Below are 13432 nucleotides of genomic sequence, written 5' to 3' on the forward strand. Positions count from 1 at the left end.
ACTGAGCTATGCGTCGTACGTCATTGCGCAAGATTTGAAGCGCGAAATAATTTTTTCTTCTTGCTACGTTTGAAAACCGGCCTTGGAAATCTTGTTTTATCTCGTTCATCTTATCGTCGAAAGTACACAATGAGCAATGAAAAGGTAGCTTATTTCTTTTCCCATATTTTTGCTTGTCTAGTATAATTTTTAAAAGCGTTAATAATCTTCTGATGTAATTTGCACGACAGACATCTGACGAAGCTCCCGCAAGTCCTGACGTTCATTTTGAACCGATTGTCAACCTTCCTAAGATAGATGTCAATTTCAAAGCACTTGAGGAAAACGAAGAATTGCTCTTGAAACTGTAAGTCTCTGCATATCGCAAAATTTCATATCAGATTGTCGGCTAGGTTCATAAAGGGTCGGTCGCGATATTTTGCTTGCTAATTCTCCTGTAATTATGCTCTCCTTTACCCTTTATACAGACGAGCAAAACTGTACCGATTCGAAACCAGCGGCGAGGAGAACGAATGGAAAGAAAGAGGAGTCGGTGAAATAAAGATTTTGAAAAATAGTGATAAGGGAACATACAGAGTTCTCATGAGAAGAGACAAGACGTTTAAAATATGTGCAAATCATTACAGTAAGTATAATTTCGACGCCATTAACGGTTAAAATTACATTGTACAGTTACACATCTTAAAACGGTCGTCATGGTTAATCAGAGGAGTCCAAATCCAATTTGGAACGTTCAATCCAGTCTAAATTTTTCCAATACTCAAATTGGAAAAATTTCGAAGGGAGAGTGCATTTTGTTTTCTGATAAATGAAAGGAATTAATTACTTGTAATGGATTGATGTAGTCAACTAAATCAGCAGTCAGTTCAACTTTCTGTACTGTTTGTGACTAATTGAGGGGCTCTTGGCCAATGAGTGGGCTGCCTCTTGCATAGGTGTTATTTTAACAATTAAGCTTTGGAAAGTGAATAACTAGTTTTGTATTAATGAACAATCACTATAGTCAAATTTATAGGTTTTAGTGTAACAAGTCAAATGATTATCAGATAAAAGTGTATTTCCAAGGTCTTTAATAAATATTTTCAAGTTTCTGAGACATGAAATAATGTGTGGCAAATGAACGGCAAGATTTCCATATAACCCCATAGATTAATTATGCATAGACTGTTGCAAAGAAACCTTTGAAATGGAATGCATAATTAATGTTTTCCAAATGAACTTTTAAGTTACAGTGCTTATTTTTTTCTGTTGTAGTTTCTAAAGATATGGAATTGAGGCCAAATTGTGGAAGTGACAGAGCTTGGGTGTGGACTGCACCAGACTTTGCTGACGAAGAAATAAAAACAGAAACACTGGCTATAAGATTTGCTAATGCAGAAAGTGAGTATTTACATCAATTACATGTGCCTGTTTTAAATTACAGTTGACTGTTTAATTGTGATGTTCCAGAAACATTCGTATTCCTATGTAAGGGTTTCTGCTTTGGTTTGGACATCCCATTCCTGTTTGGTTCATAAAAAAAAGAAGGAACAGATTCTCAGCTCTTCCATAGTAGGGAGTAGCTAAGAAATTAGACTGCCTGCTGAAATTTCAAGCCAGGTGGTGCAAAGATAGCGCTCTACTGAGCAAAAGCTGGCTAGAAGTCCAGCTGGTGTTTGCCGCTTGTCCATCAGCCAGTCCCTAGCAACACTCCTGCATAGTCAAAGTGATTAAGGCTGTTGTACATTTTTGAGTAAAGTCAAAGTTGTCATTGCTCATTTCTAAGTTTATCATGGGTTACTATTTTTATCACACAGATGCAAAGAAGTTCAAAGAAGAGTTTGTCAAGGCCAGGGATGAGGTCACAGCAAGCAAAAAGACTAATCAACAGGAAAGTGACAAGTTAGCCCAAGAACTGGAAGGCCTTAATGTTAAGGAAAATAATGATGATGAAGACAAAGAAAATAAATCAGAAAATACAGACAATGAAACTGACAGTAAGACTAGTGAAACTAAAGAAGCTAAAGAATCAACAAGTACAGCTACGGATGATGATAAAGTCAAAGAGCCAGAAACCACAGAAGATACACCAGAAAAGTAAAGCTCAGAACTGTTCAAGATTAGATAATGTAGCACATAATGTTACTTTGCAACTTGTAACTTTTCCTATGCTGCTGAAAACTTTGAGGGTACATTCAAGGATGCAGCACACTTAGAGCTAGTTGACGTACTTAATGCATTAATACTTTGATTATCCATCATGCAATCCATGCAACTCTGTGAACAAGATAACGTAAACTCAAGATTCCAGATTGCTTCATTCTTGACTTAGCTAACTCTTTCAGCAACTCTGCTGATTTGATTATCTCCGAAATCTCAAATCAGACATAATCTCTTCCTTTTTGGAAACAAGCCTTGAGGCAAAATTAACCTGTACTGGTGCACTTAGAGACCCAACAGGCATACTATTTAAGAGTATCTTTGTTGTCTTCATGAACAGAATTGAAATTTTCCCTGTATTAAAGCCCTGTCCCTTTTTCTGTTGTTTACAATTACAGTGAAATTCTTGTCACTTGGCTCATTTACACAATACTGATCAATCCAATCACGGGAATTGAGCTACAACTTACATCTAAATTCTTCATTATTATTGCTTGCTTTTCTCCCTCAGGGCTGATTGGCACAGTTAAGGTTTCCTGAATTGTTTCCTATTATATGATTAGTCTTATTGTTTTGTGACTCAGGTAACAGCAATACTAACTGTAAATAAATCTAACTGCTGACATATGAAATATTTCCTCGGGAAATATACAGTTACAAAACATCAGTGTGGTGTTGTCAAATTTTAAAATCAAATGGCTTCTGCAATAGCATAGAATTTTTTATAATTACATTCAAGTTTATAAAAGCTTCAAAAGTTGCCACTGTAAATGGATTTTTACATTTGATGACATCACAGGTCATGAACAAACACAAATAACAACTAGTTACTCAATAGAATTGGCTAAGGTGAAACCAATAAGTTTTTCTTCAGCTCTTCAGATTATCAAGGAATGTCTTTTCCACATGCCACAGGATCTCATTCTGTGTTTCTATGCTTTTGTAAGTCTTCAAGGCTTCATTTTTTCTTGTAAAGAGATAAGACTTGATTTCCTTAATTTCTATTCACTGTTAGGTTGCTGGCAAAAATTAATAGCCTCATTCTTTGTCAACATGTTGAACACATTTTTGTTTTGTACAAGTTCTAGCTAATTTTCAATATAGGTGCATTACTTAGATTTTAGCTTTTGCTTTACATTATGTACTTTTAAAGCAATAATTATGAATGCTGTATAGTGATATTTATGTAATTTAAGAAATAAAAAGTGGTACTTAAACTTGCCTTTAAACTTTCACAAATGAAAATCAAAACATGCTCAGGAAAAGGTTACGTCAGGACCTTACCCAAGTGGCTTACACTTCTAGAGTTTATCTTGCTTTCGATAATATAAACAAAGCAGAAGTATTATAATGCCCTCTAAAAATGATGCTAGTTCATCATTGTTTTATCAATGTATTTCATTAACCCTTCCACTCCCAAGATCTTACTTGTAATTCTCTTTATTGTCTAACACAATTCTTGTGATGCAAGTTTGGAGAAATTGATAATGGGTCAACTAATAATCCCCTAATTAAATTTTTCCCCATCACTTGTCTTGTTGAAAGTTGTATTGATTATGATGATTTGTAAGGAGAATCTCTACCTTGGTTGCTCAAGGGAGTTTAAGTGTTAAGCTTCCCTGACAGTTCCTCGGTATCTATTTACAACCTTGGTGGAGAGAAGCACTGTAGGAGAAGAGTGTCTTGCCTAATTATTAACACTGATTCATTAACTTTACCAGATCTTGAATGTAGACTGTGTCTTTTTGAGTTATTAGGTCATCATAACTACCACTACAAGAACATCCAAGCAAACTACAAAACCATGAACTATTATGGACATCGCATACTGTAAGGGTACCCTACATGTTAGTGGCTTCTTTCTCTCAATGGCATTACATTCTGGAAATGTTTCTGGTATTAAATGTAAGGATGGGATATGTGTCCATGCTTGGTCCATTTGAATCCTGATCTTTCCAAATCATGCATGGAAATAATAGGTATTTAAAAGAACAAATCAACTAACATGCATCAAGTTCTTTCTATTGAGCTTAAGCAAAGAAAAGGATACAAGGACCCTTGATCGCTTCTGGTTTGGTTGCTAGATAGCAGTGAAATTGCTGCCAGACAACTGATACCACTCTACTCTCTATTAATATAAAGTTACATACAGTAACTGTAGCAGCAATAAAAGATGGGGTTAGTTTGTGACCCTCCCATAAATGTCCACATCATGCAAAACCCACGTATAGAAAAGCCTTTGATTTAACAACAACAACAATGACAATGTTATTCTTTGATCTTTTTAAATAAAATAAAAGTAGGATAGTTTGCCCCGCAAATATCTAGAAAGCTAATCCTGTCAGGGCAAGACAAGTACCTGAACAACATAAATCATCTAGTATCTAAGCACAAGGAGTTGTTATTTACACAGTCACAGAGTCACACAGAAAAGAGAAGACATTCAAACTTAGGTGTATCTATGTACCTACTTTTTTAATGATCATGGGGGTTTGAATATAGTTATCTTCTTTTTCTAAGATATCAAATAGCAGTTTGCAAAGGACTTTTTAGAAAGCCTTCTTGTAAGATCCCTTACACAGCTTGGTATCTTATTCCACAGCTTTACTCCGATCCGAGAGAAGGAATTATTTTGTATTTCTAGTCTCAAATTTTTAACATAAACTTTCTAGACATAAATGATTGTGTATTGTATGAATGAATATTAGATGTTTTCTGAAATAGATTAAGTATGTTTGCTGGAGCTTTATCATTATCAATATTGTGCATTAGGGTTGATACAGACTCATAAAAAGGAAAAGTTCTGCTTTAAGAAATAAAGGAATTGTATGGTCATGCCAGTTTTCAAGTGGGGTTGGGACTTTCTCTCTTTCCTCCATGCTAAAGTTGGATGAAAAACTGTTGGTTTCTTTTATGATAATAACACGGTTGTCTTAATTCCCTATTTTACAAAAAATTAATGACTGAAGAAAATTGCTTAGGACTAAACCTAAAGGTTACTCATAACTTTCTACACCTTCAGAGATGGTGATGGTATAGTTTGATTTTTTTTTTTTTTACTTTCTGGAACAGCTTTTGTGACCAGCTTTTTTACTGTAATTATTCTGGACTCTATCAAACAAGTTTGTTGTCCTTCCATGTAAAATAACAAAGAAGAAAAGGTGAAACTCTTGAACTAGCTTTTTTCCCCTGGCTTTGCTTTGATGGAAATAATAGGAGGACCACTATTGACACAGGCAGGGGTTATGGGTGGTAATTGTCATGTGATTTTGCAACATGTGCAGCAAAGTGGCCAATAAAATAATGCAAAATTACTGGGTGGGTTGTAATTCATTGTGTACTACACTGCAGTTTGAAAGTTAGTTTGTGGAAAAAAAAATAGTAGGATGGCCCATAGTGACAGTAATTATTAACAGAAATTCATGCAACATCTCAAGGTCAACCATGAACATTAATTTATTAAAGACAACATCAGATCTTCAGCTACATTTAATAAAGATGTTCATCTCATTTTTCTTTGCTCCACTTAACACTGGTGACCAAATTTTTTTTTCTCCCCATGCAACCCAAAACAGTTGCAGCTTGGAGCAGTGTCTGTAAGGGAAGACTGATTATAGTGAACAGAAACAAATGGAAAGTTACCAGTAAGTTTCATTTAATATCAATATCACCAGTTAAACTTCTGTTGGTTTATTTATTCTGTCACTAGAGACAAATATTTCAACTCTGTCTAAAATAATTATATCTGTCTAAAGTGATGGTATCAGGAAGTTCTTTCCTCATGTCAGGTCAGTTCACGAAAAGTCAAATAGTCCCTCTTAGGATTTGTATGCCATAAACTACACTCTGCAGGGAAAAAAAGGTAAAATTAGAAACAAATGACCATCAGTAATTATCATATATCACAGGTGAATAGTGCTTTTAGTACATGCTGATTGGCTACATGTAGTTCAGAGCCAATGAGACAAAATTGTGCATCACAAGTTTAATTTCTGACCAGTTTTCCATATATTTGAAAGATATAAACTAAGCTTTCAATGTCTGTACCGTATGTACTAAAACAATTATTCACCTCCACTTTCATTGGTGAATAATTGTTAGTTATATCCTGGTCAATTCAAAAATCTATGCAGCATTCTAACCATAATGTCAAAAGTAACTGAAACAGAAATCAGGACAAATAAACTGACCAAGAATGAATATCAGTTTACTCCAGGTGCTTACTTTTTTACTATTTGGACAACATCTTCATCATGCAATATATGCTCTTTACCAACTTTCTGTGGGCTAAATTTCACAGAGGAGCCCCAAACTAATGCACTGCAAAGAATGAAAAAGTAAACAATCAGCCATTCTACTGCACGATATAAATTTAACTGAAATGATAAATACTAGTATATGTAATAACAGGCTCTGGATTTGGATAATAACTTTAAACTGTATGCTTATAGATTATTAAGAAGAATAAGCCTTACTGTTTGAATTCTTTCATGATACTCTTGTGTAAATTGTTACAGAAGTCTTCAATAGATGACTGTCCATTTTTCAGCACCACTGGGCTTTCATAATCTGGTAGCTGACCTTTGGGCTTTGTGTATCTACCAAGCATAAGAAATAAAACATGGTTTCAAGTTAAGTACTGGGGCTACTTTTGCCCCCACCCCTCTTTCACTGTACTCACTGGGTGTTATATTTGGAATTGGTAGGACCAGAGTTCAATTCCTCCACTCCACCACTTATTTGATTTGTGTTTCAAAAGTATCAAGTTCACTTACTACCATGCAATTGACAAAAGGCCAACTCCTTCACAGTTGGTCACCCATCAGTTCAGAGTTGAATTTGTTAGAATTCATAATCTGTTTCTTCCCATTGTTTATACATATACTGCCACCCAAGAGCATAGAGAAAAGAAAGGAGTGCTTCTTTTTTTCTTCTGTACGTCAAGATATAATGGCTTTTGACTCTGGCCATGACTCTGTTGATATTAGCATTGGTTAACACCACTGGTTTATAAGACTTGTTTGAGTAATCGATATCCAGTTTAATAATTAAAAGTAGCTGTCCCAGCAATCTGTCAAGAAATACATCAAAACACTGCTTCAAAAACTAAATCAAGGGCCACTCACATCCTTATAAGACTGAGGTATTCCCAAGTTTTTTCTAGCAAATCATCAAAGTTCCACTTATGGTGAGCTGATAATGGAACTGCATGTGGAATGCGGTATATCAAATCTAATTCCTCTATTGAAATTTGATCAATTTTGTTCAGAATATAGATGCAAGGAATGTAAACCCTGAAATTGAAAAAAGAGGAATCAGTAAATTATATCAAACCATGTTAACAAATGCCTCTTTTAACAACTGGTCAAAGTCCAGAAAAGAACTTGTTACAACAAATTTTAAGGGCCCACAGTCCAGCAACATAATAGGGTTCAGTCCCCATTGTTTCAGTATATATTTTAGTTTTGTGCCAAGAGATTCATCAATGTTATGTATTTTGTCATTGTATGTTTATAATGCTGCGTCTCGTGTCCCTTTAGGGGTATAAACTCTCAGGTATGTTTTAATCTTTCATTTCGCTGGGTTTATTTCGTTTGTTGCCATTTACTGTTGGTACAGTAGTTAGATTTAGTATAATTTAATTGTTACAGAAACCCCTGGTTAAGAATAAAATGTATGGTCTGGGTAACCCTTGAGAAATGTTACCAGTGCATTCCTTGCATAACTTAATCTCTGTTTTATGGTACAGAATAACAGCCTTGTATAGAGATATCAAGATTTTTAGGTTCTGTATTTCTGTACCTGTTTCCTTCTATTACATCAATGAGATCATCTGCATTGGCATCATATCTTAGGGTTATGTCAGCATTAGCAATGCGGTATTCACTCAAGATGGATCTCACAGAATCAATGTCCAGCTCAGACTGAGTGCACTGTAACAGAGTTTAAACAACCACTTCAAACCTTTTTTGATTAAATGAGAGAATAAAACACAAAATGAACAAGGCATATCTTGGCAAATGTCTATGTTTTAAATCTTCATTAAAGAGATTTTTCCATTCTCTGACCACCAATGAATTTGCTATTTCAAAAATAAATCAGGACCTTATTACAATTACACCATTTCCAAGAGTGATTAAGAAGTAAGCCTTCCTTTTGGCTATATTTCTCCTGTGTGATAATAAGTTCTGTGTCTTAATACATACTGTGGTTTGGAGGTTGATTCCACCCTTTTCTTTCTTTCTGAATGTTATGTTTGGTGGTTCCTTATTAAGCCTGACCAAAAAAAAATAACACCACCTGTGTTAGTTGGTGATAAAATAACAATTGTTCGACTAGGAACATAAAAATTAATAATACAACTCCATGTATTTTATTTTAACCCTTTGACAAGCCTCCCAGTTAGCTCAATGGATAGAGCACTGGACTGTTGTGCAGGAGGTTGAGGGTTCAAGCCCCAGCTGGGCCAACACTCAAGGTCTTGAAATAATTGAGAATATGCTACCTTTTTATAACATCAAGAAATGGTTAGATATTCTAGTCTTCTCGGATAGGGATGAACAAATGGAGGTCCCGTCTAGTACAGGGTTAGGTGTAGCAGACGTTAATTTCCCCTGCACAAGATTACTGTGTGATAGATGTCCTCCCCTGGGGTGGGATGGGTGGGTTTTATTTGGTGGACTACTCACATGGTTTACATATGTTCCGTTCTAGTCCTACTCTACTGCGGTAATGCAGTGAAAATGGTTAGAAAAAGAAAAAAAAGGAAAAAAAAAAAGAAAATTACTTACTTACTTACTTTTAATTTCTCCTTACAATATCATCTCTGAATCAACCATTAAAATCATGAGAATAAAGCAAATTATCACCAACTAAAGAAGTTCTTGATTGTTCAACAAATTCTCGCGGTGAACACCTTATGAAATGTATAGAGAACAGTATAGAGAATATGCATACTAAAGTTAGCTTGTAAAGGGCTAAGCAATAAAGTAGGGGACCAGCTTTTCATTGCAAGAAAGTCAGGATTTCTCATAAGGAATCTGATCCCATGACATCAGATTACAATCTGAATTCTGTATACTTCACAGAAATGTGACTCCACAGCCCTCAGGGAAAGTACAGTTTTTCACTTTCAAGGACCTTTCTTTTGTTTTCATGGTTCAAATTAATATAACATGGCATGTGTGAGCATTTTGAATAAGCTTAGGAAACCCCCAGAGTGGTTTTTTGATCTGCAGCCACAAGGGTGGGAAGTTTAATTACAACCTTTACCTTATACCAAATCCTTCCAATTCATGCTCAATGAGTCGCTTGTGTCCTAAAGGCTTTAGCACATCTAGTACAATAAAAATTAGGCTGCATGTCCTGGCAACTGTAGGAAATCAACCAACAGAAAACTGGCATTATTACATCACTTTTTTTTAAAGCTAAAAACAGCAAACAGTAGCAAACAATAGCCTGCATTACAGGTTTCTCAACAGAAGGTGACTCCAACTAATAATTTGCTGTCTTCTTGTCATTTATCTGAGTCCCCTAATTCAGGTTGGACACAAACCTACTTCAAATTCTATCCAGAGCCCTCATATCAATTGAAATAAAGTTGAGCAAAGCAGAATATAACCGCCTCCTGGTTAGCTCAATTGGTTAGAGTGCCGGATTGTGTTCTTCAGGAGGTTGAGGGTTCAAGCCCCGGCCAGACCAATACACATGGTCTTAAAATAACTGAGGAGAATTTGCTACCTTTCTATAACATCAATGAAATGAATAGATATTCTAGTCTTCTCGGATAAGGATGAATAAATGGAGGTCCCATCTCCTGCAGGGTTAGGGGTAGGAGACGTTAATTTCTCACACAGGAGATTACTGTGCGATGGATGTCCTCCCCTGGGGTGGAATGTGTGGGGGGAAAAGGTGAGGTCGTTACATGGACTAAAGCGGCTGCAAGAGGCCCCTGATAATGCTGGCGTCCAATCTCAACCTTGGTGGCACTGTAGACCTTAGCAATTCAGCCTATAGATGCTGCTAGTAAGGTATCGAATCATTCACTTTCACTTTCACTTTCACTTTCACTATACATATATCACCACACCTGCAATAACTTGACGACCCCTTCCTTTGCCATCTTTAGCTCCCTCAATAATCCCTGGCAAATCGAGGAGTTGAATTTTAGCTCCTTTATACCGAATCACACCAGGAACAGTGGTAAGGGTGGTGAATTCATAAGCAGCCACTTCGGAGTACACGCCAGCTAGAGTGGTTAAAAGAGTTGACTTCCCAACAGATGGAAATCCTACAGAGAAATAATCCATCTGATTATCAACAAAGTATTAACTGATTCTCACTCTCTTTTGGGCAATTTGCATGAAAGTCCAGAAAAACAAGGTCTCAGGTAAGGTTTGTCAAACAGCTGAAACAAATCCAAAATTTCAAACTTTTTCCACAATAAGGTTGCTGGCATTTTTGGAGAAGAAGTATGCTAAAAAAACCATACATGATTTTCAACTCTACTATCATCAAAAAGTATCCTTGAAATTTTCAGGATGTTACAGAACTCATCTTTGGAAAATTAAAAGATGGAGTTAAAATAAATCAATATATGATTTTGGAGTACAATTCTCCTTTACAAATTCTACAGAAATAAAAAAGTCCATCAAAATGCAACAGAGAAAAGAGTACCTTTTCTACTGTAACAGTTGTGTTTTTTGTATTTGAAAATGAGGCTATTTTTACTAAGTTCAGAAGGGGAATTACTGTTTACTTACAATGCTCTGTTTCTGTGTAATCAGCCCTTCACAGAATGATCAAAGATGTTTTGTACTAAGGTAACCCAAATATTTAATGTAACTTACCAACAAAGCCAATTCTAGCATCACCAGTCTTTGCCACATCAAAACCTACAAAATCAGATGTACAACTTTTTCACCCACTACTGTGCTCAAAATAGTGAAAAATTCACAAAAAATTAAACAAAAGGAGTTCCCAATCAATATATATTCAGAGATGTAATTATTTTTTACTTTTAAATAAAATACACTCCAAATAGTAACTACAACTATGCAGGTCATTTATGGGTTACTTCATTTTCATTTCTTGAATGTTCCTCTTTTCTTGATGTTCATAAATCAGTGATAACAGATAATTGTATTAAAAGATTTTCATATAATCCAATACTATTGTTAATGTTGCATAATCAGCAATTCACACCGCCATTTACGTTTTATCAAAATAGAATCATTGCTAATTAGTGTACATTGTAGTGTGACCGTAATTATATGCAAAATGCTAGCAGGTATAAAACTCGTGAATTTTGGCTCTACAGTTTATTACTTGGATTAGTGTGTGCGCAGATAAAGAACTTTCTTTTTACGGAACCGAGTAGTTAACAGTTAAGAAAAAAAATTTACTCTCAGCGGCAAACTATTGTACAGTAAAAATCCGCAAGTAAGAACCTACATTTTTAGGAGTTAGCCTAAACAGGTTCTTATATAAATGGTACTTAACAAAATTTTAGGCTATTTAGCTTCTTAAAACAGGTTCTTATTCTTAGAGAAAAACACACCTGCATAACAAGTTGGTAATTGTCCTATATTTTAATTTTATTCACCACACCACCCCTACCCCACCCCACCCCACAAAAAGGGAAATAAGATAAGTTTGTATTTGGTTTTTCTTCGATTATGATTACAGTAAATAATTTCAGTGTACCTCTAATGTACTATATGATTTTAGAAAATAAGAACCTATTATAATTTTCTTAGGCTGAATAGGTTCTTTTTTATAGGGGGTATAAATGGCAAATTTTAGGTTCTTAATTTTTAGGTTCTTACATGCGGGTTTTTACTGTATTTGCTATTGTTTTCTCCCATTGAATAGTTGTGTACACAATAAAGTATTGGGTCACATGAAGATCTTGCCACAGATGTCAAGGGCAGAGTGGTAGGTGACAAAATCGTCACTTTTAGACCAAAACAACAATCTGAAAACTCCTCAGAGAGAAACATTCTATCGCTCTTGAAACATTGTCACTACAAGTAATACTCTTGCAACATCAAATTAAGGGTACCGGTGTTCTTAAGACACGTTAGGATCAAGCTTGGAAATTTGTTCAATACAACTCAAGTACAAACACTTTGACGGCTGTTTGAATACTGAAGCCTAACACTAACCCTCTCCTGTTGCTCCCCCTCCGCCCTTTGGTGTGATCAGTTCCCTCCGTAATTTGGCTAAACGAGCTTTCAACAATCCAAGATGGTGGGCTGTTGCCTTGTTCTTCTGGGTTCGCGCCATCTGTAAATTGGCCAAAATATTCTATGAAATAACACAATTATGAAAACTTGGGGGGAAAATACAACATAAACATACCTCATTTTCTATTTCGGCGATTTTTTCGAGGATACCCATGGCGAAAATTAAGAGAATACACGCTTCCAAAATGTCTCTAGTCGATACCTTTCTAACCCACAAGTGAACTGTTCTTTGTATATGAGGTACGTGTCTAATGACCGGAACAACCGCTGACTACCTAACCGTCAACTCACTGAAAGACCGTATGCATGGGGTGCTGAGCTGAGGATGTGAAAGTGAATGAATCAATGAATAGACTTAATTTATTCAGGGTATCCATCATCACTAAGAAGTGCTCTTCCAATGAGGAGCCGCGCACTACAACTACGAATAATAAGAGTTCATTTGTCTTACAAACTACTTAACATTAAAATACTTGCAATAGTGGCCTTGGCCTCGTTTGACTGCAACTCATTATTGAAAACCTTTTTCAATTAAGGGCTCCAGCGGTCGGTATCAAAATGGACATATTTTGCTGAGAGCCACATGGACTGTACATGTATCTTTGGATACAACTGCGATAAAAAAAAAACTAATTCGGATGCGTACTCTGACTTAGCTATGGTGTTACAGTTCGCCTCCCTTTCTCGGGAAATTTCTAACCAGCACGGTTTTTATCGCTCACAGCGTGGCGTGGAGAACTTGGAAAAAAATAACAAGTCGCCTTTCGTTAACGGGACCCTGAAGAATTTGAAATAAGTTGCCGGCAATTTTGTAACTTATACTGCTGGCCGCTACGATCAGCTTATGTCCCCATATGGAAACAGGGCTGGACCTTTCAAGACCTAAAACCCATCTAAAAAAATAACATCATATATTTGGTATTCATATGTAACTAAGGGTATGTATGAATAAGGGTACACATAGATATTTTGGTCTTATCCACTGAGTTGATAATGTAAATTGGCTCCGTAAAGAGTTGCGAAAGCTGACGTTTTGAGCGTCAGCC

At 35.8% G+C, this 13432-nt stretch overlaps 2 protein-coding genes across 3 annotated transcripts; one reads left to right on the forward strand and one right to left on the reverse strand.

Moving 5' to 3' along the window:
- On the forward strand, window positions 1–2289 carry LOC111345660 (ran-specific GTPase-activating protein). The gene is made up of 5 exons (XM_022952952.2): window positions 1–144; window positions 231–346; window positions 468–625; window positions 1255–1380; window positions 1797–2289. The coding sequence occupies exons 1-5, from the start codon at window positions 130–132 to the stop codon at window positions 2078–2080; spliced, it is 699 nt and encodes a 232-aa protein (XP_022808687.1). The 5' UTR covers window positions 1–129; the 3' UTR covers window positions 2081–2289.
- A 3488-nt stretch (window positions 2290–5777) lies between these two features.
- Window positions 5778–12645, reverse strand: LOC111345487 (developmentally-regulated GTP-binding protein 1). Of its 2 annotated transcripts, XM_022952771.2 has the most exons (11): window positions 12502–12644; window positions 12306–12426; window positions 10989–11033; window positions 10229–10429; window positions 9412–9511; window positions 8346–8415; window positions 7942–8072; window positions 7266–7433; window positions 6615–6737; window positions 6364–6459; window positions 5778–5985 (listed from the first exon to the last, which is right to left on the reverse strand). In XM_022952771.2, the coding sequence occupies exons 1-11, from the start codon at window positions 12538–12540 to the stop codon at window positions 5979–5981; spliced, it is 1101 nt and encodes a 366-aa protein (XP_022808506.1). In that variant the 5' UTR covers window positions 12541–12644; the 3' UTR covers window positions 5778–5978. The 2 variants fall into 2 exon arrangements, with proteins under 2 accessions (XP_022808506.1, XP_022808514.1); XM_022952779.2 differs by lacking the exon at window positions 5778–5985 and having other exon boundaries at window positions 6360–6459; window positions 12502–12645.
- Between the last annotated feature and the right edge of the window lie 787 nt (window positions 12646–13432).

Source organism: Stylophora pistillata, chromosome 13, assembly GCF_964205215.1.
Source record: "Stylophora pistillata chromosome 13, jaStyPist1.2, whole genome shotgun sequence".
NCBI classification, from domain to species: domain Eukaryota; kingdom Metazoa; phylum Cnidaria; class Anthozoa; order Scleractinia; family Pocilloporidae; genus Stylophora; species Stylophora pistillata.

Excerpts from the sequence above, each read along its gene's own strand:
- LOC111345660 (XM_022952952.2), top strand. Across the intron at positions 347-467 it reads GAAGAATTGCTCTTGAAACT|ACGAGCAAAACTGTACCGAT; the intron begins GTAAGTCTCTGC and ends CCCTTTATACAG. Across the intron at positions 626-1,254 it reads AATATGTGCAAATCATTACA|TTTCTAAAGATATGGAATTG; the intron begins GTAAGTATAATT and ends TTTCTGTTGTAG.
- LOC111345487 (XM_022952771.2), bottom strand. The coding sequence starts at position 12,540 with ATGGGTATCCTCGAAAAAATCGCCGAAATAGAAAATGAG. Across the intron at positions 9,512-10,228 it reads GGGTCGTCAAGTTATTGCAG|TTGCCAGGACATGCAGCCTA; the intron begins GTGTGGTGATAT and ends GATTTCCTACAG. Across the intron at positions 7,434-7,941 it reads GATGTAATAGAAGGAAACAG|GGTTTACATTCCTTGCATCT; the intron begins GTACAGAAATAC and ends TTTCAATTTCAG.